The 27,019-nt window shown below is 35.5% G+C and overlaps 1 protein-coding gene across 1 annotated transcript in view; it reads right to left on the minus strand.

The window, feature by feature from the left end:
• The window catches only part of LOC111413456 (lachesin-like), a 230,882-nt gene that overhangs the window by 75,919 nt on the left and 127,944 nt on the right, over nucleotides 1–27,019 (minus strand). Inside the window, exon 4 of the mRNA XM_071195061.1 lies at nucleotides 1,663–1,833. Within this exon, the coding sequence (XP_071051162.1) occupies nucleotides 1,663–1,833 (171 nt within the window). The remainder of the gene's footprint in view (nucleotides 1–1,662; nucleotides 1,834–27,019) is intronic.

Here is a 27,019-nt window from a genome sequence, read left to right on the forward strand (position 1 = left end):
AGCAATAGAATTACTCCAAACGCTATACAATATATTATCATGGTTCCACAAATGGAGAGTCACCTCAAATCCGGACAAATTCCAACTATTGATCCCACACTCCAGAATCACCGATCAATCCCAGCACATCACGACAGACATATCAATAACAAAACCTACAAACTTGGTCAAATATCTGGGCATAACCCTGGACAGCAAATTGAAATTCAAAGCACATTACAAAAAAATACAGTCTGTACAACGTCTACTGCTATGATATATACCCTCCAACCCATCCAGACACCAAATATATTGATCCGGATAGCTACATACTTTAATATGCAGATGACACAACACTAATATCACATGGGAAAAACCTTCAAATAACAATAGAATCACTCCAAACGCTATACAACAACATATCATCATGGTTCCATAAATGGAGAGTCACCCCCAATCCGGACAAATTCCAATTGTCGATCCCACACTCCAGAATCACCGATCAATCCCACCACATCACGACAGACACATCAATAACAAAACCTACAAACTTAGTCAAATATCTGGCATAACCCTGGACAGTAAGTTGAAATTCAAAGCACACTACAAAAAAATACACTCTGTATAACGTCTACTGCTATGATATATACCCTCCAACCCATCCAGACACCAAAAATATTAATCCGGGTAGCTACATACTTCAATATGCAGATAACACAACACTAATATTACATGGGAAAAATCTTCAAATAGCAATAGAATCACTCCAAACGCTATACAACAACATATCATCATGGTTCCACAAATGGAGAGTCACCCCGAATCCAGACAAATTCCAACTGTTGATCCCACACTTCAGAATCAACGATCAATCCCAGCACATCACGACAGACACATCAATTACAAAACCTACAAACTTGGTCAAATATCTGGGCATAACCCTGTACAGCAAGTTGAAATTCAAAGCACACTACAAAAAAATACAAACAGAGATAACAAGACGAGCAAAATATTTTAGATCATTGATCTACAAAGACAGGGGTATTTCTGTAAAATCTGCGACACAGATTTATAAAAGTATATGCCGATCACTCCTCGATTATAGACATCTCACAACTATATGTTCCCCGGAGTCAGCAAAGGAGGTAATCAGGAAAGCAGAAAGAAAATATTTACGAATTTTGACAAAAATTAGACACCCGAACAATCCACTCCACAACATAAACAATGAGGCATAAAATCAATCTCAGTGAGGCATAAAATTCTCCAAAAATGCCGAGCAAGACACCCTACATCAGATGTGCAAGACTCGAACGAACGAAGAAAGGCTTAAAACATTATACGAAGAACTCAACATAAATATACTGTTATTTTATAATTAATATGAGCGGAAAGACCCTATAACGGTCGATAGCTGAATAAAGTTATTTTCTCTCTCTACTAGTTAATTTATAAGATCGATCGAGGTAAAGGTGACCATGTTACTTGGGTTTTTGTATAATGTTTTCTATGTTGTGCGTATAGATTTGGCTGAAGATAGACATTTAGCCCGAAACTAGTCCCATAATATTAATAAATAGCAAGAAAGAAGTTTTTGTCGTTTTATTAATACTTAATTACTTGCAACATGGATACAAATATTAATTAAAATTTTTTTTAATAAAACAATTTTCGTTAACTTACCTTTAGTAAATTCTCTGGGTGATTTTCTTATAATAAAAGGTTGATTATCTTCCCTTTTCCAAGAAATCCTCGGAGTTGGGTGTCCGGTTGCTCTACACCATAACGTGGCATTGTCTCCTTCGGATATTGACAGGTCGCCGCTATTGTCATTATCCATTATGTCTGGAGGAACTGGAAACCGACATACACGTGATACTACGGTTTCGAAATAAAGCGCAAAATTACGGAGAATAATAAAAGGGGGTAAAAACAAGATTAAAAAGTGTGATGGTTTTGTGGGTGGTACTCGTCGCAGCTTATCCAAACGTGACTGGGTTATGGAAACTATTAGTAGTCGGAGAACTCGGCTCTTTCTCCCTTTCCGGACGTAATTTTAAATTCTCCTGGTCTCCTTGTTAGCGTTTATCCTACCGCCGTTTTTCTTACCGCGAATAGAAAAAACTTTCCGGTTTTAACAATTTCACGCGTTAATACTAATTCCTCTAATTAAAATGATTTAAAAATGTTATAAAAAGAATGAAAAACGCACTTTTTCAGTAAATTTTCCTCGTTACTTTATTAGACTAATTGGGGGCTTAAAGCAATACGAAAAATTTATGACTCGAAACATTTAAATATCTTATTAAGATAATTAACGTTTTGTTAATGGCAGTTAAACCAACAAAAAAAAATCAAGATAGAGGTCATTCTTTCATTCGACGGCAAAGTGGTCGGAAGCCTGATGAGATCATTTAAATTAATCCAAAAGCGGGGCGCGTCGTGCGCGCGGGGTCCAAATGGAAAATCCAATCTCATTAAAGTTCGCGTGGAAAAACAGTGGATGCAATCAAATCCTGGAACGATGGCGTCGGCGGTCTCGACGACCTCCGGAGCTTTTGCGCTACTATACCGACCCCCGGAACGCCACTCCCGACAACTTTCGAAAACTTGCGTAATTACACACGACAATGCGACGTTTAAATTCGACCGTTTCTTTCGTTTCCTCTTAACCCGGTTCCTCCTATCCCGAACCTTTTCGGGTTAATTACTGAACGTTAATTAGGAAGCTGGAAACGGTCCAGACGCCAAATCGGCTAACGAGATATTTATATCTTAAAGAGATTTTTCCTACCTCAAAAGAAATGATTTTCAAAAAGATAATGTTAGTTTAAGTTATCTACTTTAAGAATCATTCTTTAAAAGCAAACAAGCAAGCAAATCGAAAAGCTATTGAATCTAACCACAACGTAATTCAACTACAAATTTAGCCAATCCAACTCCAGAACGAGTAATTTCAAACTAAACCAAACCATTGTAATTCAAAACTGACCCAAACTCAATTTTATCAACTTAACAACAGAATTGCTTAATTACATAGTAAGCCATAAGCAACCATAAGCTATACAGTTGCCAAAATCTAAAGCAATTCAATCTCATAGCAAGACAACCCAACTTCATAGGAACTCAACTACAAAGTTACTCGACTCAAAGCAACCAGAAACTTTAGCCATAAAGCACTAAAACAAGCAAATCCCACAAGCAGCTTACTCAACCCATGCTAATTGATTATTTTGACAACTTAACTGAGCCAAGTCGATCTAGCCTCAAAGAAACTCAAGCACAAAGTATTCAACTCCGAACCAAGGCAACCCAACCCTATTTGAAAATAAGCTATTTCAACTCTAACACAAGTCAATTCATTGTAATTAAAACCAACCACAAAGTAAACCAATCCAATCCTCTAGGAGAGACACCTCTAGGAGCAACACGAATATTCATTTTGTTACAATACTTGACATTTGTTGAGAATGACAACGACATAAGTCAAACATTGTTACGCAAATATTATGTTAATTATTACTCACAACAATTTTCAGTGATATTTCTACAATTATTGACAGATGCCTAACAACGGTGTTAATACTTTTCTTTCATTAAGGATTGTACCCTATTCGTCTAGTTCGGAAGACGTAGAGGAAACGACAAAAATGGAACATTCTAATAAAACTAAAAGTAGGAAAAGAATTCGAAATCCTTCCCTACACAAACAAAACATTGCGATACGTTACAAAGATGGGTCAAATTATTAAGAAAAAAGCATTTCAAGATGCTCTCTGTTCCTGCAAAAGGAACTGTAATGACAAAATCACGCCAGTAGAGTGAAAGTGGTTGTTTGAAGTTTTTTGGAAAATGGGAAATTTCAAAAGACAAAATACATTTTTATGTGGTTTAGTAAGTAAAAATTCAGTGAACCAAAGAAGGCCAAGAAAGGAAGGAGCCATTATGAGGAGTGCTTCATTTCAATATAATTTAAAACCAAACAATAATTTATCAGTTGTGGTTTGCAAGAAATATTTTCTTGGCACGTTTAACGTGTCTGAGGGAAGAGTTTCCCGAGCTTTAAGAAAAACACTCGATGGTCAGACTCCAGGAGATGACCTAAGAGGCTTAAAAGGCTGTCCTAAACGGAAAATATCAGAAGACGATAAAACTTACGTTATGCAGCATATCCAGTCATTTCCTTCATACGAGAGTCATTACACAAGGAAACACAACCCAAACAAAAAATATTTATGCCAATCATTGAGCCTGCGAAAAATGTATGCGCTGTACGCCGAAAAATGCTATGAAAACCAGAGGTAGCCAGTCAAGGAACATTTTTATCGGTATATCTTCAATACGAAATTCAACTTACACTTCTATAGCCCGAAAAAGGATACATGTAAAAGGTGTGATATTTACAAAATTAAAATATCTAACCCAGATTTGAATCAAGAAGATAAGACGGTACTCGATAGAGATCATGAATTTCATCTGAAGAAAGCTGAGTTAGCTAGAAGTTGTATGAAAGATGACGCTGAAATTGTTAAAATCAATCAAGAATGTTATGCTTGTAGTATAGATTTGCAAAAATCCTTACCATTCCCAGTTTTAACGGTTTCTGATGCTAATTACAAAAGAAATCTTTACTGCTACAATTTTGGGGTTCATGATTTTGCAAAGGATTCCGGGTTTTTCTACGTATGGAATGAGACAGTTGCCGGAAGAGGCTCACAAGAAATATCGTCATGCCTATTAAAGCACTTAAAAGTTTATGCTAACAATAAAAAGAAAGTCACTGTTTACAGCGATACGTGCGGAGGACAAAATCGAAACATTAATATGTGTGTGGCATTAATGAGATTTATTCAAAGTGATGAAACTAACATTGAGGTCATAGACCAGAAGTTTTTGGTACCGGGCCATTCGTTTTTGCCTAACGATTCTGATTTTGGCAGTGTAGAACTTGCAGCAAAAGGAAAAGTCATCTACGTTCCAGAAAACTGGTATGAAATTATGACAAATTGTAGAAATAAAAAAAAATTTATAATAAGTACAATGAATAAAAATGATTTTTTTTCTACTGAAAATTTAAAGAGGAATGTTAGTAACAGAAAAATCAATATTGAAAATAAACGTATAAACTGGTTGAAAATCCAGTGGATTAGAATACAGAAAGGGAGTCCTTATAAAATAATGTATAAGGAAACATTAGAGGACATGATAGAGTTTGATGTCCTAAACGTAAAGCCAACTGGCAGAAAGGGAAGGCCTATTTTTTTAAAGAACGTACCGTACGTTAAACTTTATACTAACATAAGACCTATAGGGGAGTTTAAAAAACAGGATATGATGGCTTTGTTGCCGTTTATTCCTCCGGTGCATCACAATTTTTTTTAAAATCTATGTACATCCAATGCTATAGGAGGCGATATTGGACCTCTATCTTTCCATGCAGAGGAAAGTGATGAACTTAATAATAAAGAGGAAGGTGATGACGAACTGCAGGTTATAAGCCAGTAGTGGACACCTTTTGAAAAATTTTCGAAAATTGAATAATATAGGACGCATTTGTATTAGAATGTTGAGATTTTTAATATTTTGTTTGTTCTTTAGTTGCACATTTCATTGTTCCTTAGGCTTTAATTTTAATTTTATTTTATATTTGTTTTAAATACATTAAAAATGTGAAGTAAAATGGGAAATGTTATTTAATTGGAATTGATTCAGGTAATAAGAGCCTTGAAAATGTACAAAATAATAACAACTTTTTTTCGATGTAAGTCCAGAAATTATCATATTACCTTGTACGTATTTAGGATGAAAGTGGCATAAGTCACTTAACCCCTACTTTTTATAGTATATACAAAAGATGCAGAATATAATGTTTATAAATCGGGTTAATCATTTAATTTCAAACAGCAATCAGTTTTTAGTATTGCGATCTTTTTCTATTTGATTTTTCAATAATAATTTTAACATACAATTAAATTTCTCCAATTTGTCAAAATGTGATTTATGCCACTTTCATTCTCACCGGCTCAATTATCCTCCCCTTTATACAGGGTGATTTATTAGCTCACCATCAAACTTTGACATATGATAGCTAATCCAATTACCAAAAAAAATGTTAATGAACATACGTCCTATTTCAATTATTTACGAAATTATAACACTTTAAAGTTTTCTGCAATGAATTTATTAATAGTTAGTAAAATCAAACATTCAACAAAAACAAAGTTGTCATTGTAATATGTCAGTTTGCTGTAAGGTTTACTTATTATTAGGGCCCGGAACTTTTGTAACGGTACGATACGATTTACCCCCTCCACTTGTTCTCCTAGAAAATGATCGGTTGTTATTGACGACCAACGATCGGTTTTTTATTGCGCATCAATGTCAACATTGTCAACTGTCAGTACGATTTCACTGTTGTCCAAATGTGCAGTATTCGACGCTTTTCATCCGCATAATTTCGTCAAATTTGCTATTTATCTTTCTTTAGTTACCTTTAAGTGGAAGTTGGAGTTCTGTTTGAGTTCGTATTATTGTTTTTTTAAGAATTGTTTTTAGTTTCCCTTTGTGGTAAAATTGTTGTTCGGATTTGAGAATTGTTCAACAAATTGCCGAAAACAATATACCTTTAACTCTTAAGGAAAAATATGGTTCAATAGCTCAGTATTTTATTTATGCTCCATTTACAAGTTGTGATGTTGAAAGATTATTTTCTAGGTACAAACTCATTTTAACGTCAACTAGAACGTCATTTACAGAAGAAAATTTAGGGATGGTTGTTTCAATATGCGTTAACAGCAATTTTTTTATATCCGTATCCGATTTGTGATTGATATTACAAATCGGATCATGTTTTTTTGAATTAAAGTTATAAAATATATTTTTTTTTAATATTTTCAAATCGTACTGACAGTTGACACTGACGTGTAATAAACCGATTGTCGGTCGTCAACAACAACCGATGAGGTGAGTTGACTTGACGCCACCGACTTGTTTTCTAGGAGAACAAGTGGTGGGGGTAAATCGTGTCGTTCCGTTACAAAAGTTCCGTGCCCTACTTATTATATACAAGAGGAAACCCAAAATGTACGCTTATAGCACTGAAGAGGATGCTGATATAATTTTCGTGTATGGTTTTTGCAATGGAAATGCTCGATAATCAGAACGAGAATATCAAGAAAGATTTCCACAGCGTCATTTGCCATATTATTCAGTTTTTAGCGATTCTTTCAGAAGACTTCGAGAAACAGGTAATCCTTCTCCAGCAAAAGCTATTGGACCGCATGTAGTTAATGTAGAGAACGAAGAAGCTCTTTAATTAATGCTGTCATTGATTCTTCGTTGATTCTTCCTTCCATCAGCACTCGAAGAATAGATACACACAACATACATGTAAGTCAAAATTTTGCCCAAAATAATGACTTCATTTCAAATGTTCTCTGGACAGATGAATCATGTTTTACATGAGATGGTGTAACTAATTACCATAATGAACATATCTGGGCATTACAAAATCCGTATGCGATTAGACCAAGCAAATTTGAACAACGTTTCAGCATCAACGTTTGGGGTGGAATATTTAACAACAATTTACAAGGTTTGCACGTTTTTGATGGACGTTGGAACGCTGTAAATTACAGATTTTTTTGAACAATACAGTTTTTGATTTACTTGAAGATATACCTCTTAATGTAATTCAAAATATGTGGTACCAGCACCTCATCGCGGAAGAGTAGTTGTCGAGTGGTTCAACCAATATTTTCCACACAAGTGGATTGGTAATAATGGTCCATTTGTTTGGCCACCTAGATCCCCCGACCTTAATCCATTGGATTTCTACTTATGGGGTCATATGAAACAAATTGTGTATCAAGTGGAAATTAACATACGAGAACAGTTATTAAACAGAATACAAATGGCTGCTATTGAAATAAGAAATCTACCAAACATGTTAATTCGGCTGAAGAACTCTTTAATTTGTCGTTGTGAAGCATGTATTCTAGCAGAAGGAAGATATTTTGAACAATATTTGTAATATGTGTGTTTAAAAAAAATGTAGCAGTGCATTATGATTTTTGAGCAGTGCATTTTTTTTGATAATTGGATTAGCTATCATATTATGTCAAAGTTTGATGGTGAGCTAATAAATCACCCTGTAGTTTAAACATGGAAACTAAACCAAAACCCACTCCAAAGCAACTCAACCGTTGCGGTTCAACGCCAGGGTTACTGTCCATTGGTTAGTGTTGAATAATTTGTTTTATGATTACTTATTCTTAAGTTGGCAATAGTTTGCATGTAATAAATTTGTTTTTAGTTCTTTTATAGGTTGGTAATAAAAAGGTAATAAAAGATGATGAGTTGTGAATAAAGAAAATTGAATGGGCCAGAGTTGGTCTACTTTTAATATGAAATAACACCAGGTTGTGGGCCCAGTGGGTTACAAGTACCCAGTGAACTCCAGGTATACAGAAAACAAGAAGAAAAATCGCGGCAAGCGTCCTAACCAAAAATATTTTTAACGTGGAACTATTAAACGGTAAAAATTATCACACATGGAACTATAGAATGCTGATTTTATTAGAAGAGAAAGAGGTATTCGACTGCGTAGAAAAAGAGTATGCTAACAAGAGAATTGATGCAAGAAAACGGGATAACAAATGTACGTTAAATAAATGAACGTTATGAAAGCCAATTGATGCTTCGGAAAAGGTTAATTCAATGAAGTTAAAAGAATTTGAAGAGTTTCAACAGTTCACTAGAGAATTTGAAGAAGTGGCGTGGCAGTTAAGTTCCACAGGAGTAGAATTAAAAGAAGAAGACCTAGTGTGCAACTTCCTATTAGCAATGCCAAGATCTTTAGATACTGTGGTGGCCATTTTGGAAAATATACCAGCAAATGAATTAAAATTGAATATGGCAATAAGAAAATTAAGAGCAGAAGTGGAAAAGAGAAAAATAAAACATGGTAACATAGAAAGAAAGGTTGAAAATGAGAAACCAGTTGCATTTCAATTTACAAAAAACGAATCATGCTTTAAATGCGACAAGAAGGTACATTATAAAAGAGAATGTCCATGATTGCAAGAAGCACATTATTAAAAGACGGAGGTACAAGGTGGTTATAGTAATGGATGGAATAGAGGACTTGGCAGTTTTAGGGGAAAAGGTCAAAGAGGATATAGAAATCGATCCTAAGGAGGCAGAAACAATCAAGAAGAAGATGAGAGAGGTAATTATGGAGAAACTTCAGAAAAACATACACAACATGGAAGCGATGAGCAGTCAGGTATTTACTTTATGACTGATATCATGGAAAGGTTGATTCAGGTTGTACCGATCATTTAGTTAAGAACTTTGATTATATATAATATGGATTGAGCCAACGAGAGAGATAGCTTGCGCAAGGTGATCGAACCGAGATAGACATAGAAGCGTACTGACATATAATGGGCGTGCGTTAATTTTGGCGGTAAATTTAAAACAAAATTAATAAATGAAAAAAGAAAAAAAAAATAAAATTTCCTTATTATTTATAATACTTACAGGTGATGTGAAACTGTATTATCGCGAACTTTGCACACGAAACAATACATTTTTAAACATAGCGGTGTGACTGGCTGTGACACAAAAAAACGATAAACGTCAGGTTTTATGCGCATGCGCCCGTCTGTTTAGTACCGTTTTATGTCTATCTTTGTTACACTTTCACATTATCGCTTTCCATCTGCGTCTATTCACCTTGAGCCACATTTTTGTTAGTAGATATATTCAGTTAGCTCAATCCATATTATATATAATCAAAGGTTAAGAATAAGAGATATTTTTCGGATTTACTAACGTTAAAAACACCAAAAAAATAGCCGTAGCTTATAATAAAAATCATATGGAGGCAATACATAATTATGGCACAGCCATAAAACACTAAAACTAGCCAACCAAGTCGATCTAGCCTCAAAACAGCTCAGTCAATGTGGAATGCATTTGAGTTCCACAGTTTGAATAATAATAGCTTCCTATTAGATCTTTAGATACGGTGGTGACCATTTTGGAGAATATACCAGCAAATGAATTAAAATTGAATATGGCAATAGGAAAATTAAGAGCAGAAGTGGAGAAAAGAAAAATAAAATATGGTAACATGGAAAGAAAGGTTGAAAATGAGAAACTAGCTGCATTTCAATTTACAAGAAACGAATCATGCTTTAAATGCGATTATAAAAGAGATTGTCCAGGATTGCAAGGAGCACATTATCAAAAGACCGAGGTACGAGGTAGTTTTAGTAATGGATGGAATAGAGGATGTGGCAATTTTAAAGGGCAAAGATGATATAGAAGTCTACTATTTTAAATAGAAGTCCTACCAACAGCTTATGCAATAAAACACCGGCAGAAGTTTGAAATGGCGTTAAACTAACTTATTAGTAAACAACAACTTATTCACATGTCCCAAGACAATTCAGAAATAAATTTGATAATAAAACGAAGAAATGTATAATGATTGCATACACAAATACAAAATATTGTTTATGAAATGTACAGGATCAAAAGATAAGAGTTTCAAGAGATGTAATATTCAACGAAGACGATTTTTATTATAAAGAGAAGTTTACATGAATGATAAAGATTATGAAACGAGAGAAAATAATGAAGAAAGGGAAAACAAAGAAGAAACAGAAAATGAACAAACTGATGATGATGTCGAGAAGCAAGGAAACAAAAGAACAAGAAAACTTCCAGAAAAATACAATGATTACGAAATGTACATGGCGTTCAATGTATGTATTATCCTATATAGAAAACGTACCCGATAGTGTTGAAGAATTAAATGAAAGAGAAGATAAGGATTTGTGGATGAAGGCTATGCAAACAGAAAATGATACGATTGAAAGGAATAAAAGATGGACTGAAGTAGAGAAACCAAAACAAGCGGAAATATTACAAACGAAATGGGTCTGTACGTCTAAACCAAACGAAGAAAACTTGGAATTTCGATATAAAGCACGTCTTGTAGTACGAGGATTCGCACAACATTATTCTTTTGATTATCAAGAAGTTTATTCGTCAGTTGCGAGAATGACAACCATAAGAGCATTGTTATCGATAGATACTTATTATGGATTTTATTTTAAATAATTTTTTTATAATGCGCCAGAGAGGGTAAAATGTAAATCAGAATGTGTACTAAAACTAAATAAATCTCTATACGGATTTAAACAAGCATCAAGGAGTTGGAATAACAAAATAAACAGCTATCTGTTAGATTTAGGTATGTTAAGATAAAGAATTTGATGAAAATATTGTTAAAATTTAACCACAAAATATTTGGGCCATTTTTGTTTGATGGTGTACTGATAGGACAAATTTACAAAACATTTTTAGAAGAAGAGGTGCAAGAAGATGTAGATTTAGAAACTAGACAAAAAATGATAATTCAACTCGACGAGGCACCCCCACATTATTTCAGGGACGTTTTTCAAAACTTTTTAAATATTGGATATTGAAGACATTGGATTGGTCGTGGAGGTCCAATACCGTGGCCAGCAAGATCACCTGATCTAATTCCCCCCGACTTCTTCCTTTGGGGATATGTCAAAACCCTAGTGGTACGTTAATATTCCAACGACGAAAGAAGATATGAGGTAGGTTTGGTAGAGAATTATTTATCGTCTTGTTTCATGGAATATTAATGAAAAAATGAACAAGATCTGCCATTCTTTGCATGGTATTGATAAATTAATACCAATTATAAGGACATATACTGAAGATTCTCTTTAAAATTTTCAAAATTTTTACAATTAAATATGGTAAAACAATAGATAAACTTTTGAACACGCTGTATAAGATAGACCGATGTAGCCAATGGTACTCTATTTAAGGATATTCAAGCTGCAACTGTTCAATTTCAACTTTCTAGCTCGATAAGTCGCCAAGAAATTCGAATTTGATGTTCACAGTGTTAATTGCTAAAAAAAGCTTCTAATTAAAATAACTCTAAAACTAAAAGACCCTAGTGCTTTTCATCCACATATCTTATCAAAGTTAACTTAGTTTTATGTGTAGCGTGAATCAGGATAAGCCAACCAAGTCGATCTAGCCTCAAAACATCTTAAGCACAAAGTAATACAACTCCGAACCAACGCAACCCAACCCTATTTCAAAATAAGCTATTTCAACTCCAAAACAAGTCAATTCATTGTACTTAAAGCCAACCATAAAGTAAACCAATCCAATCCTACATAGTAAAACAACTTCAAAGCCAGTCAATCCAAGTTTTAGTTTAAACTTGTCGACGAATGGTCAACGAGATTGGTTAGTCTGGATAATTGGTAATTCTGCTTTTTGCGATATTCGATAAGAAAGTGGTGTATTTAGAGCATTTGATTGGCCAAGACATTAGGTGAATGGGAGAAATATAAACAGGCTCTAACGAATTACACCAAAAACATACGTAAGGCAAAAAGAGAGTCTTGGAGGAGGTTCTGTGAGGGAGTGAAAGACACACCCAGCAGTGCAAGAATTCACAAGATTCTCGCTAGAGATCCGGCACTACCCCTGGGCTCACTTAGGCGGCCTGACGGTAGTTTTGCGGACTCTAGCAGAGCCTCGTTGGAGCTTCTCATGCAGACTCACTTCCCAGGAAGCCTGATGATGAGGGCCGATAATGCCACAGCGGGCTATTCCTGCAAGGCAAAGCGCCCCTCAAATACGGATTGGAGTGTGGCTAGAAAAGTCGTCACTTACACATCCGTGGACCAGGCAATTCAAACGTTTAAGCCGTTCAAGTCGCCTGGAGAAGACAATATTTTTCCTGCTTTGTTACAGCAGGGGAGGTCTTTGTTGTTGCCAATTTTGGTAAAAATTTTCAGAGCGAGTGTCGCCTGGAAATATGTGCCGGCAGAATGGACTAAGGTACGGGTATCTTACATACCCAAAGCAGGCCGTTCGGTCCCTACTTCTAATGCCTTTCGACCCATCAGCCTAACGTCATTTCTGCTGAAAACCCTTGAAAAAGTTCTGGAACGGTATATCCGTACGGTGCCATTGGTATTTGGTCCACTGAGTCGCCACCAGTATGCTTATCAAGCGGGAAAATCAGCAGAATTGGCTCTACACAACTTAGTTGGTAGAGTATCCAGGACGCTGCAGGATAAAGAAATCTTGGTTTGTGCGTTTCTGGATATAGAGGGAGCGTTCAACAACGCAATACCACAATCTCTTGAAAGACCTGCTCTTGACAGGGGAGTGGAAGCAACTATAGCGAGTTGGATCCGCAATATGCTAGATCGTAGAATAGTTTCTACTTCACTCCACGGTGATACGATACGCTTCAGGCCGGGAGGTGGCTGCCCGCAGGGAGGGGTGTTATCTCCCCTGCTTTGGTCCCTCCTAGTTGACGATCTGATTGCGATAGTCGAAGCCGTTGGTGTGGAAATACAATCTTACGCTGATGACATTGTCGTTATGGTCAAAGGAACCTGTTTGCCGAGGATATCTAAAGTCCTCCAGGTGACCCTAGATACCATTTGCGCTTGGTGTAAGGGAGAGAACCTCTCAATAAACCCGCAAAAAACAATTGTTGTGCCCTTCACCAGGAAGAGAAAGTTGGATGGACTAATCCGCCCAACTATCCAAGGTGAAGAAATTCCTTTCTCAAAGGAAGTCAAATATCTAGGAGTAATCCTAGACAAAACCCTGTCATGGAATGGACATTTGCAGGGAGTTTTGCACAAAGCTAGACTATCCTTGTGGACTTGTCGCAGTCTTTGTGGAAAAAATTGTGGCCTTACCCCTGAAAGACTGTACTGGCTCTATGTGACTGTGGTTAGACCTATGATCACATACGGGGCAGCAGCCTGGTATAGGAAAGTCCGACAGACTTCAGTTATCAGTAAACTTTCACGAATTCAACGAGTAGCTGGATTGGCAATCTCTGGTGCGATAGGCACAACGCCAACTCTAGCAATGGAGGTTCTGCTTGGCCTATCTCCTCTGCATTTGCATATAGAGAAAGTGGCTAGAACGACCATTTACAGATTTAAGCAATATGCTCAAAACTGTTCCGACATGTCCTACCAATGGGCTGCGGAAGACATTGTAAGCACTGATACTGTGCTATCAATGCCGTCAGATTTGGCGGTATCACTATCAGTGATTAATGCTTGATACCAGATTGTACTGCCTGAGCGGCAGTCCTGGATCGAAAATGAAAATTCTCTGGTTCGGGCAGACATTTGCTTGTACACAGATGGATCAAAAACGCCTGAAGGGGTAGGAGCAGGAGTATACTGCCAGACACCTCGAATTAAGCAAGCCTACAGCCTGGGTACGTACTGTACTGTATTCCAGGCGGAAGTATTTGCTATTGACATGGGTGCTAAAATCCTTCTTGAAAGAGGGGTGAAGAACATGACAGTACGAATTTTCGCAGACAGTCAAGCCGCTTTCCAGACGCTGCAAGCCGTGAAAACGGTGTCGGCTCTGGTTAATGATTGTAAGAGAACATTAAACACACTGAGTTGTGATAACAGAGTCTCTCTGATCTGGGTCCCGGGTCACTCTGGGGTTGCTGGCAATGAAGCGGCAGATAAGCTAGCACGAGATGGCAGCGCTGAAGCGTTTGTGGGGCCGGAACCAGCAGTTGGTGTATCATTTGCGATGGCCAAATATAGGATTGGACTGTGGGCTGAAGAGAGACTTCGCCTACTGTGGACCAGTTCTCCTGGAATGAGACCCGGGAATATTTTAGGACTTGCCCGTAGTAGCATAAAAGTTCTAATGGGTGTTTTTACTGGGCACTGCCGATTAAAAGCACACCTCAACTTGTTGGGTTTAGCCGACGATGTTGAATGCCGACTATGTGCGGAGGAAGCAGAGACGGTTGAGCATGTTTTATGCCCTGCCGTTAACCGTATCAGATTCTCGATTTTTGGGTCGCAGTTTATCTCCTCAAGAGATCTGAATGACCTTTCGCCGAGCAAGGTATTAATGTTCGTTAAGAGCATTGGACTGCACGGTGAAATTTGATAACGATATCTATCGTTGTACAATAGATTCTTAGGGTCGCGGTGCAAGGTTGGTTGGTCCGCCTACCCGATATGTATTCTATGTAATGTAATGTAATGTAGAGCATTTGATGAAGTATCAATACCACTCAATAAATGTTTTAAAACTTTTTACGCCAAAAATAATCCTTTTTATCCTTAATAAATGAAATCAATGCCCCGTAAAGTCTTTTCAATAAACTTCAACAAATTTCTTTTTGATGAAATTACACAATACAAAATATCCTATTGTTCGTTAGCCTTCACTAAATAATAGAGTTTCCGCTCGTTATGAAAAGATGAAGGACAGCTTCAAGAACTCCACAAGGAGTACAATAACGCGTGATTATGTAGAAAGGACACCCCCGCCGGTCGTAACGTATACATTATTAATAGAGCACCGGCAAAGTGATTAATGTAGTGTCAGAATTTTTTCTCTCACTCCTGCGTAGACCGGAGCCATTAGTTCCTTTTTTTCCGGTACGGTCCAAGTCTTCCCGAGGCCCATTTGCATTATGAGGTGTTCGCGAAGGGACAAAAACTTCTTTTTTTTAAGGGGATGGCGTAAGAGAAGCGAACGATTGAGAGGGGAAAGAACGGAAGCAATCAATTTAGGTGGTTTTCTGAAACGGATCGGCCGATTAAAATTTAAAGCGAAATTAAATAATGGAAAACCCCGCTGGTTTTCTCGATTTAGGGGAGACACAGAATTCGATTTGATCGTATATAGAGAACGTGTACATACAAACAAGCTGGTCCGGACTTTGGCCAAACAAATCCCGCACAGAACCGTTAATTAATTTAGGACCCTTTTTAGCGTCGACGCCGTTATTAATTAATGGTAATTCGTGTGTTGACGTGCGTCGCCCCACTCGAAACTAACCATTAAAATTGCACCAAAGCTAATAAGGTAATCAGTACGTATCAAAAGGAATTAACATTAATGTCTCTCTATCTCCATGGACATTAAATGACATTGCAAATCCTGTTCTCTATTTTTATTTTTTTCATTTTAAACACGTCATTTTGCGAGATACGTGACTGTTGAGTGATCATCAATTAACGTAAAATCAATACATTTTTATTTTCGACGTTTTTATTTAAACGTGAACAAATTTTTAACATTTAAAATAAAATGGAAAAATTTAAAACTGAAAAAAACTGTACGGAACTGGACTTTATACTTTTGAAACTCCTCGTGTGCATGTTAATTAGAGAGTTGCAGACTGAGTTGATTATTCATATTCATCGTATGAAGGATTTTGAGATAACACTAATTATAGCCACGTAAAATATTAGTTCTAGCACGAAGAGAACTTTAACAAAGTTGGGTAAATGTGTTAGAAACGTATTTGAAGTTCAGGAAGAAAAGAGGTGGTGCTTTTTTTTCTATGGATATCAACAGGACTCTATGGACTAACACATTCTAATTCATGAAGTGTTGAGCAGCAATTTGCACAAAATCAAAATGATAGTTAATCAAAATATTAATTTCCATGTAAACCAAAGCTTTCAACAAATAAATTGACGTCATATACATGATTCCCTGGTACCCAAGTCAAACAGCAATCTAATTATTCGCTTCTGTGTCACAAACACGCGCTTCCACTCAGTCACAGCATCCCATCAGTACAATTATTAAGAAATAGCGTAATAGAAGTGCGTAATGCATACGTAACACAGAATTTACATCCAAACAATTTTTAAGATAGCATATTCATTAATTTATATCTCAATAACTAAATGAGATATTAGCGTGAAATAAAAAACAATTAAAAGAATATTTAATTAGTTTTTAATATATTCAAGGGTATTTTTTAAAATCTTCAAATTCTATGAGTTGTATCTCATGAATTAACTGATATATCAATGTGAGATAAGAACCATTTTGTAACAAATTCAATTAATATTTATTATCTTAGAAATCATTTCTTCAAATTTACAAACTGTAGTGTAATGATTTCTTGAATTCAACCATGACCAAAATCATTAAGTTACAATACATCCATCTTTGATGAGTTGTAGCTCATGAATTAATTGAGATATCAATGTAAGATAAGAACCATTTTGCAACAAATTTAATTAATATTTATTACCTTAGATATCATTTCTTCAAATTTACAAACTTTGGTGTAATGATTTCTTGAATTCAACCACGACCAAAAGCATCAAGTTAAAAGACATCTTTCTATAGTGAGTTGTATTTCATGAATTAATTGAGATATTAATGTGAGATAAGAACGATTTAAATAACAAATTTAATAAATATTTGTTGTCTTAGAAATTATTTCTTCAAATTTGCAAACTTTGGTGTAATAATTTTTAAGTACAACCACAACCAAAATCATCAAATTAAAACACATCTATCTTTAATGAGTTCTATCTCATGAATTAATTGAGATGTCAATGTGAGATAAGAACCATTTTGTAACAAATTTAATTAATATTTGTTATCTTAGAAATCATTTCTTTAAATTTACAAACTTTGGCGTAATGATTTTTTGAATTCAACCACGACCAAAAGCATCAAGTTAAAAGACATCTATCTATATAATGGGTTCTATCTCATGAATTAATTGAGATATCAATGTGAGATAAGAACCATTTTGTAACAAATTTAATTAATATTTATTACCTTAGATATCATTTCTTCAAATTCACAAACTTTGGTGTAATGATTTTTTAAATACAACCACGACCAAAGTTATCAAGTTAAAAGACATCTATCGTTAATAAGTTGTATCTCATGAATTAATTAAGATATCAATGTGAGATAAAAACCATTGTGTAACAAATTTAATAAATATTTATTATCTTAGAAATCATTTCTTGAAATTTACAACTTTGGTGTAATGATTTTTTGAATTCTACCACAAACAATATCATTAAGTTAAACGATATCCATCTTTAGTGCGTTGTATCTCATGAATTAATTGAGATATCAATGTGAGATAAGAATCATTTTGTAACAAATTTAATTAATATTTATTATCTTAGAAATGCTTTCTTCAAATTTACTAACTTTTGTGTAATGATTTTTCAAATTCAACTACGATCGAAGTCATCAAGTTAAAAGACTTCTATCTTTAATGAATTGTAGCTCATGAATTAATTGAGATATCAATGTGAGATAAGAGCCATTTTGTAACAAATTTAATTAATATTTATTATCTTAGAAATCATTTCTTCAAATTTGCAAACTTTTGTGTAATGATATTTTAAATTCAACCACGACCAAAATCATTAAGTTACAAGACATCCATTTTTGACGAGTTGTATCTCATGAATTAATTGAGATATCAATGTGAGATAAAAACCATTTTGTAACAAATTTAATTAATACTTATTATCTTAGAAATCATTTCTTCAAATTTACAAACTTTGATGTAATGATTTTTTGAATTCAACCACGGCTAATGTCATTAAGTTAAAAGACATCTATATTTAATGCGTTGTATCTTATGAATTAATTGAGATATCAATGTGAGATAAGAACCATTTTGTAACAAATTTAATTAATATTTATTACCTTAGATATCATTTCTTCAAATTCACAAACTTTGGTGTAATGATTTTTTAAATACAACCACGACCAAAGTTATCAAGTTAAAAGACATCTATCGTTAATAAGTTGTATCTCATGAATTAATTAAGATATCAATGTGAGATAAAAACCATTGTGAAACAAATTTAATGAATATTTGTTATCTTAGAAATCATTTCTTTAAATTTACAAACTTTGGTGTGATGATTTTTTGAATTCAACCACGACCAAAAGCATCAAGTTAAAAGACATCTATCTATATAATGGGTTCTATCTCATGAAATAAGTGAGATATCAATGTGAGATAAGAACCATTTTGAAACAAATTTAATTAATATTTGTTATCTTAGAAATCATTTCTTTAAATTTACAATCTTTGGTGTAATGATTTTTTAAATTCAACCACGACCAAAATCATTAAGTTACAAGACATCCATCTTTGATGACTTGTATCTCATGAATTAATTGAGATATCAATGTGAGATAAGAACCATTTTGTAACAAATTTAATTAAAATTTATTATCTTAGAAATCATTTCTTCAAATTTACAAACTTTGGTGTAATGATATTTTGAATTCAACCACGTCCAATGTTATCAAGTTACAAGACATCCATCTTTAATGGGTTGTATCTCATTAACTACTTGAGATATCAGTGTGAGATAATGTCCATTTTGTAACAAATTTAATGAATATTTATTATATTTAAGATCATTTCTTTATATCTTCAAGTTATGATGCTGCGTTACATGAACAATTGGAGTGTTACATCTCTGTGTTTTAAACTCTTTTTCTGCATCCTTAGGGTTCCGAGAAGTTTGCAAAGGAATTTTTCGAATTGAAAATAGTGAATTCATGAATTTTCTTTTAGTGTTGTGGAATGCAATATGTAAAACATAAGATATTAAAAAATGGGTGTTAAAATTCGGAAAAAACTCAATAAGAAACTTTCCCATAAGAATAGATATCGGAATACGAAAAAAACGGTTTGGATGTCAAATATAAAATTCCGTCTTGAACTTATTAATCTGAAAACCGAATTTTCACGGAAAACCGTCTCTTGCGCGGAAATACAAATTCGATAAGGAAGTTCCGCGCGTCTGGTCGTCGACTTCGTTGTCGATTCCATTCGATCATCTGTCGTCGTACCACCACCAGGACTTGGCATTTCCATAAAATTTACGGTCACCGCGTGTCGCCGCGCAGGAATTCCATTACACGTGCATTATTTATGTAAAACTGACTCACTTAAAGCGGCACATCCGCGCTGATAAGTCGAGAGGGTCGGATAAGACGTGAGATCCCGTTGTAAATGGGATCCAAAAATTAACTATGATAATTCGGACGAGGTGAGCGACAAGAGGATCGTTAAAATTAGGGATATAGGGGGAAAACGGAACGCGGAGGAATTCATTTTTCTTCCTCCCATTCATCTATTCGACTGACTTCGCCTGCCATCCGCTCCCCTTTTAACCCATTTGTAAGCCAAATCGAATTTAGGCAATTTCGTCCCGTTCTGGAACGGTTTTACTTAATTCCGAACGAGAATATTGATCGTATTCTCCAAATTTTATTTTCAAACGGTTTTATTATAACCAATGAATTTTTTATTATTCAATTTATAATAATATTATTTTAAATTTGTTTTAATAAAATTGATTTTCAAAGTACAACAAATTAAATTAAAATTGGTAAAACTACATTTTGTTATTATTATAGGAGAAGCAAATTTGTATATTTAATAAATGTATTGAAATATAAACAAAATATTATATTGATTTCATGGTTAATCTTCGGAGTACATACAGTGCAACCAATATCACAGTATTGGTATTGCAACGCGACGAAAGTTAAATTAGTTGCATACTTTCGATGATGACGTCGGCTACGATAATTAATTAACACACGGTACATATACGTTGGAACATATTGTTCCAGCAGTTTTTATTGGCTTGTGTCCTGGGGCAAAATGAACAACGGGATTTTTTCTTAAGACTAACAGTAGCACTACTATTGGAGTGCCTTGATGTATTAGGTGTTTTAATGCCACAACGTTTCAAATTGTGTCTCACTGATTTCTGTAACGTTTGTATTGTACTTCTTCTCTGTGCTGTTGTAAAATACTAATGCATTTACAGCACTTATATTTAGCATATGATAAAATATGATAATTGGCCACCTCCGCATTGCTCTTTGCACTGAATATTGAAAAGCAATACACAAGCAATTGCGAAACTTGACAACCAATTCAATGCAACGTGAAAATTGAATTATCACTAGAGAATAATGCCCGACAACTTTGGAATACGTTCAGAGAGTTTGGCATTGCTCGCGGGAAATCCCAAGTGACTTGTGTTTTACTGATGTTAATAGTATAAATAATTTTTTTCTTTCTTCACAAAATAATAGTATTGGCGATGAGGAGCGAATTAACTATTATAATTCCAATCGCTTATCCATTACTGACCAAGAACTCTCATTCAGTATGGGATCAGAAGTAGAGGTACTTAACGCGTTGAACTCTATAAAAAGAAATGCTGTTGGTTGTGACAATATAAGGTGGCAAATGTTGCTGGTGTGCTGTGCTTCCCTAGTTATGTCACATTTTCAATTTTTGCATAGAGCATGGTGTTTATTCTGATTTGTGGAAGATAGCTTCGGTTATTCCGGTATCTAAGAAGAGCAGTTGTAAGGATTTTAACGATTTCAGACCTGTTAGTATTCTGCCAGTACTTTCAAAAGTTTTCAAGAAAATTATTTCCAGAATTTTGAAACATGTTGATTCATTTCTCATTCTGTTTAACAAGCTCTACTAACAATAAGTACATCTGCTCTTCTTAACGTGATGGATGATATGCTGAGAGGAATTGATATTTGGTGTGTTACGGCTCTTGTGTTGCTTGACTTTTCAAAGGTATATGACACTCTACATCACTTAAGTCTTATTTCAATATTGCATTACGTAGGGTTCTCCCCGTTGGCTGTTCCTCTGATTAGAAATTACTTAGACCATCCATTTTAGTTCGTAAAGGTGGATGGCAAGTGTTCTGAGACAATCCCTATGATATCCAATGTACGTCAGGGGTTTATTTTGGGTCCGATATTGTATTTAATATACACATTTAATCTTACTAGTCAATTAAAATTTTGCAATAGTCATATGTATGCAGATGATATGCAAGTTTATTATACAATTATAATATTATATATTATTAGAGTATGTATCAATCCTGACCTTGATAGACTGCGTGGTTATGTTAAGAGGCACTGTCTTACTATTAATTCTACCAAGTCGAATCAGTCATATGTTGTTGTTTTTGGTCCGGATGTGGTGAAGGATTTTTTAGATTTCCGACTTGACAATGTTAAAGTTCAAAAGACATTAGTGGATTTCTACAGCGTGCATATTCTGCTATCAAAACCTTATATAGTAATAGACATATGTTGAGCCAGAAATTTAGCACTTTATTTAATTTTGGAATTTTGGTTTTTTTTTTACATTGTCTTGGGCAAGTTGGATTAATATGTACAGGCGTTGACTCGTACGTACATTGTGCTTATATCACAAAGTTTTGTTGTTTAAAGTTGAGAGGTCACCTATTTAATGAACAACTAGCCGGAACTGGAAATTGCTCGTGAGGGTTGGACTGAATTGGAAACCTTAGCAGTTATCAACTGCAATGATTTGCTCCTATTTAATTCCTAAGTAAACATGTTTTTTCATGATTTTATGTTATTTTATACTTGTTGTATAGGGAATTAATAAACATACGTTATTATTATTATTATTATATGTACTGAATAACTTGTCCAGTATATCAATTCCTCCTTTGGTACTATTATAGAATAATATTTCTTCTGTTTTTTTTTGTTTCTGGATCTATAGTGGTTGCTCGGTCATGAAATGTACTGAAAAGGACGGTTTTATTTATTTTGGGGACGTAAGAAAGCATTTTTGATTGTGGACTAAATCCCTCTATAGTTGAGTGGTCAAGACGACGTTTGCTGGGTAAAACATCAATAGGTATTTCTCTTCTATTCTTTTGTAGTGTTCCCACAAGGGTGATTTTTTTAAAGAAGACTTTGTTCTAGAGGAATAGAAGTGTACCAGCTATCAGTGGTTAAATTTCGACCTGTATTATGTATTGGTTGCGTGATTTCCATAACTACTTTGAGGGCCAGATCCTTTTCAACTCTATTGCCTTCCTTACCGGCATATAGTTTTCCTCCTAAGAAATAAAAGGTACGAGCACTAACCTTTATACCGTATTTTGCTGGTTTCTTTGGGAGGTATTTTATAAAACTACACCTTTCTCTAAATAGTATCAACATTTCATCTAAAGTTCCATATTCACTTATTGTGTAGTATGTCTTACAATTTGCGACGAAAGGAGTCCAAAAATTTGAAATCGCTTTCAATTTTATTGTCAAATTTTAAATTGGCCAAAAGTATACGAAACGTCTTTTAGACATCGTTGCATGAAACTTAGGAGGTCCATACTTAGTGCTCCATAGCACATCTAGTGATAAATGAGCGGATCTGAACACACCACATAGATAAAGAAGACCAATTATTGCTAAGATTTCTTCTTTGTCTGTTTGTTTTGCATAAGTTTGCAATTTTTTGTTATTTGCAGTTTTGCTCTGTATTTTTAGGTTGGTAAAGACTATTATGCAATCTATAATATCGACTGATAAAACATCTCACTGCGTCAATGGGAGTTTTTACCTTTTTTCCAGCTTGCTTTGCACCAGGTGAATTAGTAACCAAGTTCTTGTGACCTTCTTATCCCACTTGGTTACATTATCTTTTCCTAAGAAATAACTATCACTCTCATCACTTTCTGTCGCATTACCACTTTCTGTATTGTCTTAATCGCTACTCACTTCAATTTCCGATACTTCACTACCACTTCTTTGTGGCTCGATAACTTTTGACTCAAATTCATCATCGTTCGATAAAATATCTGTAGGTGCTTCGGGAAAATTATCGTCTTCCAGAAGGGCCAACAGTTCAGCTTCATTTAGACCTTTTCCTGTCATATTTTACTGGCACTAAATAATGACATACATTTTACTAACTATCCAAAGAAAAAAGTACCTAATAACTTACTAATACTTAAAGTCACTAATATGTTACGGAAGTACACTACTTCACTAACATTTATCTTTGAAATATGTGAAAAGCTCGTTTGTTTACAACAGAAATCGTAATTCGTTGATTCCCCAACTAGTAAAACGCTACAGTACACGAAACGACAACTACAGAGTAATTCTTTTTAGTTTTGTGAATGACGGGAAGATGGCACTAATTGATCTTTTTAATACATACTATGTATCCTGGGGTCAGTTTTATCCCAAGACCTTATATATTACTGATAGGAAAATATCTAAAATTTTTCTAATTACGCCAAAGTCAATCTCTTATAGTAACGGAAGAATACATAGAAAGAAAAAAAATGAACTAAAATTAGAACTAACACTAGAAACTTTCGTTTTGGATGCCATGTTGACTAACTTGATTAGGACAGAACAAGCACTGCTACGAGAAGGAATCCACAAGACTTTCAATGATCTATAGAAAATAAGTGAGAGGTTACTACGACTCCACCTCTCACTTTCCAATTGTATGTCCGGAGAAGACTGGGATAAACTGGGCAGACTAACAATGGAGAGGGCTGATCGTGAATTCCAGAAGACCCGTGACACGAACATTAAGAAGTTTGAATCCCTGGAATGCCGGATACAAAAGAAGAAAAGTAATAGTTTACCAGTAGAAACAATCGTCATCAACAGATCGAGTGTCCCACTAACAAAAGACGAAACCACTGTGCTCGCCAAAGGATTGAACTACGCAATCGCCCCGAAGAAGGTCACAATAGAGGAAACAATCTGCGAAGTGGTAGTGGCTGTTCGAGGGATGCACGCACTAATAGCCGACAAGAAGTTGCCAGAGTACTGAAGTCGGCAAAACCACCGAAATCCAACTTGACGATTGGTGAAAAGAAAGCACTATTAAAGAAAGGTCAGAAATCGTCGTATTACCAGCAGACAAGGGGAACTCCACCGTTGCTATGGACAAGAAAGAATATGACGACAAAATGATGAACCTACTGGACCCAGCCACCTACAGGAAGATCAAGAAAGACCCCACAGACAAAATCGTAAGGAAAATGAAGGACCTGATAAAATCCACAGGAATTCCAGCTGAACAGCAGAAAGGTTTGTTTGTGCAGGCGCCGGTACCACCAAGAATGTATGGACTACCGAAGATTTATAAACCGGACGTCCCCCTCCGCCCTATCATTAGTGCCATCAACTCCCCAACATACCAGTTAGCCAAATATCTTGCAACGATTCTGTCACCTTTTACAGGGAACACGGAATCATATGTCAGGGATTCTACACATTTTGTGGAATCGGTAAAAGGTATAAAGCTAGATGCTGAGAATATTTTGGTGAGTTTTGATGTGGAATCACTTTTTACTAGAGTACCAGTTAGAGATGTCGTGGATAGTCTCCGCCAAAACCTCATTCCCGAGGAATTACCAGAATACGTACCAGATCTAGTAGAATGCTGTTTATTATCGACGTATTTCAGCTGGAAAGGAGAATTTTACGAACAGTTCGAAGGGGCAGCCATGGGATCTCCATTATCGCCAGTTATAGCTAATTTCTACATGGAATTATTCGAAGAAGACGCTTTGAAGAAGAGCCAGTGGAAACCAAAACTATGGCTCCGATATGTGGATTACACGTTTGTAATATGGCAACATGGTCGAGAACGGCTCCAAGAGTTCTTGGATCACTTGAACTCACAACATCCGATGATTAAGTTTACTATGAAAACAGAAACTGCCGAAAAACTACCTTTCCTAGATGTATTGGTCACCAGGATGACAAATGGAGATATGGAACTTGGTGTATATCGGAAGAAGACCCATACCAACAGGTATCTGCAGGCATTATCACATCATCATCCCCAACAGAAGAGGTTCGTGATCCCTACTTTATTTCAGCGAGCAGCGAAAATATGTGAAGTAGATAACTTGAAGTAGGAGCAACACTTCCTACGAGGCGTGCTGCAGAAGAACGGATACACTTCGAAGGACATCAACCGGGCCATCAAGCAGCGAAAGCAGAAAGAGGACACGGTAAGTACAAAACCACGTGGATTTATCTGTCTTCCCTATGTTTCAGGTGTGACGGAACGAATTGCCAGGCACCCCAAAAAAAACGACATCATGGTGCGGTACGGGACGGTTAGCAATATTCGGAAATTAACTCCATTAAAAGGAGCGGGAGTCCACCGACTATCGTGTAGTTGTGGGAAGGTTTATGTTGGCCAAACTGGACGCAACGTCGAGTGTCACATCAAGGAGCATGAAAGGGATGTAAGGTTGAAAAAAATCTAGCAGTCGGCGGTTGCGGAATATTGCCATGACACCGAATAGACTTCGAACAGACAAAGGTGCTGGCTAGGGACAACAGATATTACCAAAGACTGACAAGAAAAGTCCATCGACACAGAAATAACGTCAATAGAGAAGATGGCAGGGAGCTTAGCAGAACATGGAAGATGGTGGTGAACACGAAGACCTCCTCTCGCATCAAATCGGACGCGACGCAATTAGTTAATAATTAGCTTGTAATTAGCGTGAATTGATTATTAATTAGATTTCCCACTCATATATTGTTCCCGATTTTCGATTTCGTCACTTTGAACCAGTTTCTGAAGAGGTTGCAACATGGCATCCGAAAAGACGCACGGCAAAACCCGAAACTTTCTAGTTTTAATTTAATTCACTCCGGCCGTGAAAGCTTTCGTACTTATATTGAAAAAAAGTTAATTTTATAGCCAAATTTAGAACGGTGGGATCATATTGACTCCGAAGGTTAATTTATTTGATTGAAAAGATTATGAATACGTTTCGTGAACGTTTCAAAAAAGAGATACAATGGAAACACACGATCGGATTTCGCGTGTTTTTCAGTTGAAATAATTTGTCTCAGCGTTCGGTTTCGCCCTGAAATGCCGGGTTCGTCCATTTATTTACGACGAAATTAGCATCGTTTATTTTGCTGGCACCTTGATGGAGAGGAGAAGGGAACGTCGTCGTTCGGTTCCCGTTATTTTTCTCTGGTCGATTTTGGCTTCGGGTCGCGATCCCTAACATCTGTCTCATGATTAATGACAATCGGAGAAGAACCGAAGCAAAAATCCAAAAAAAAATCTTGGTAGGTGGATATATTGATGGTGAGAATGATAAAAGAAAGCAAGCAACAACATTTTTTTTTATAGAAAACGTTAACGATAATTTCATTAGTGCGGGAAGTTAGCCCTCCATTTTTTATTTTAAAATTTTTTATTGGTGTTCTAGATTGTTCTAGAATTGTTCTACATTGTTCCAAAGTGATAAATAGAAAAAATTAAAGCGGCAAGAAAAACCAAAAA

This window comes from Onthophagus taurus, chromosome 3 (assembly GCF_036711975.1).
Source record: "Onthophagus taurus isolate NC chromosome 3, IU_Otau_3.0, whole genome shotgun sequence".
NCBI classification, from domain to species: Eukaryota; Metazoa; Arthropoda; class Insecta; order Coleoptera; family Scarabaeidae; genus Onthophagus; species Onthophagus taurus.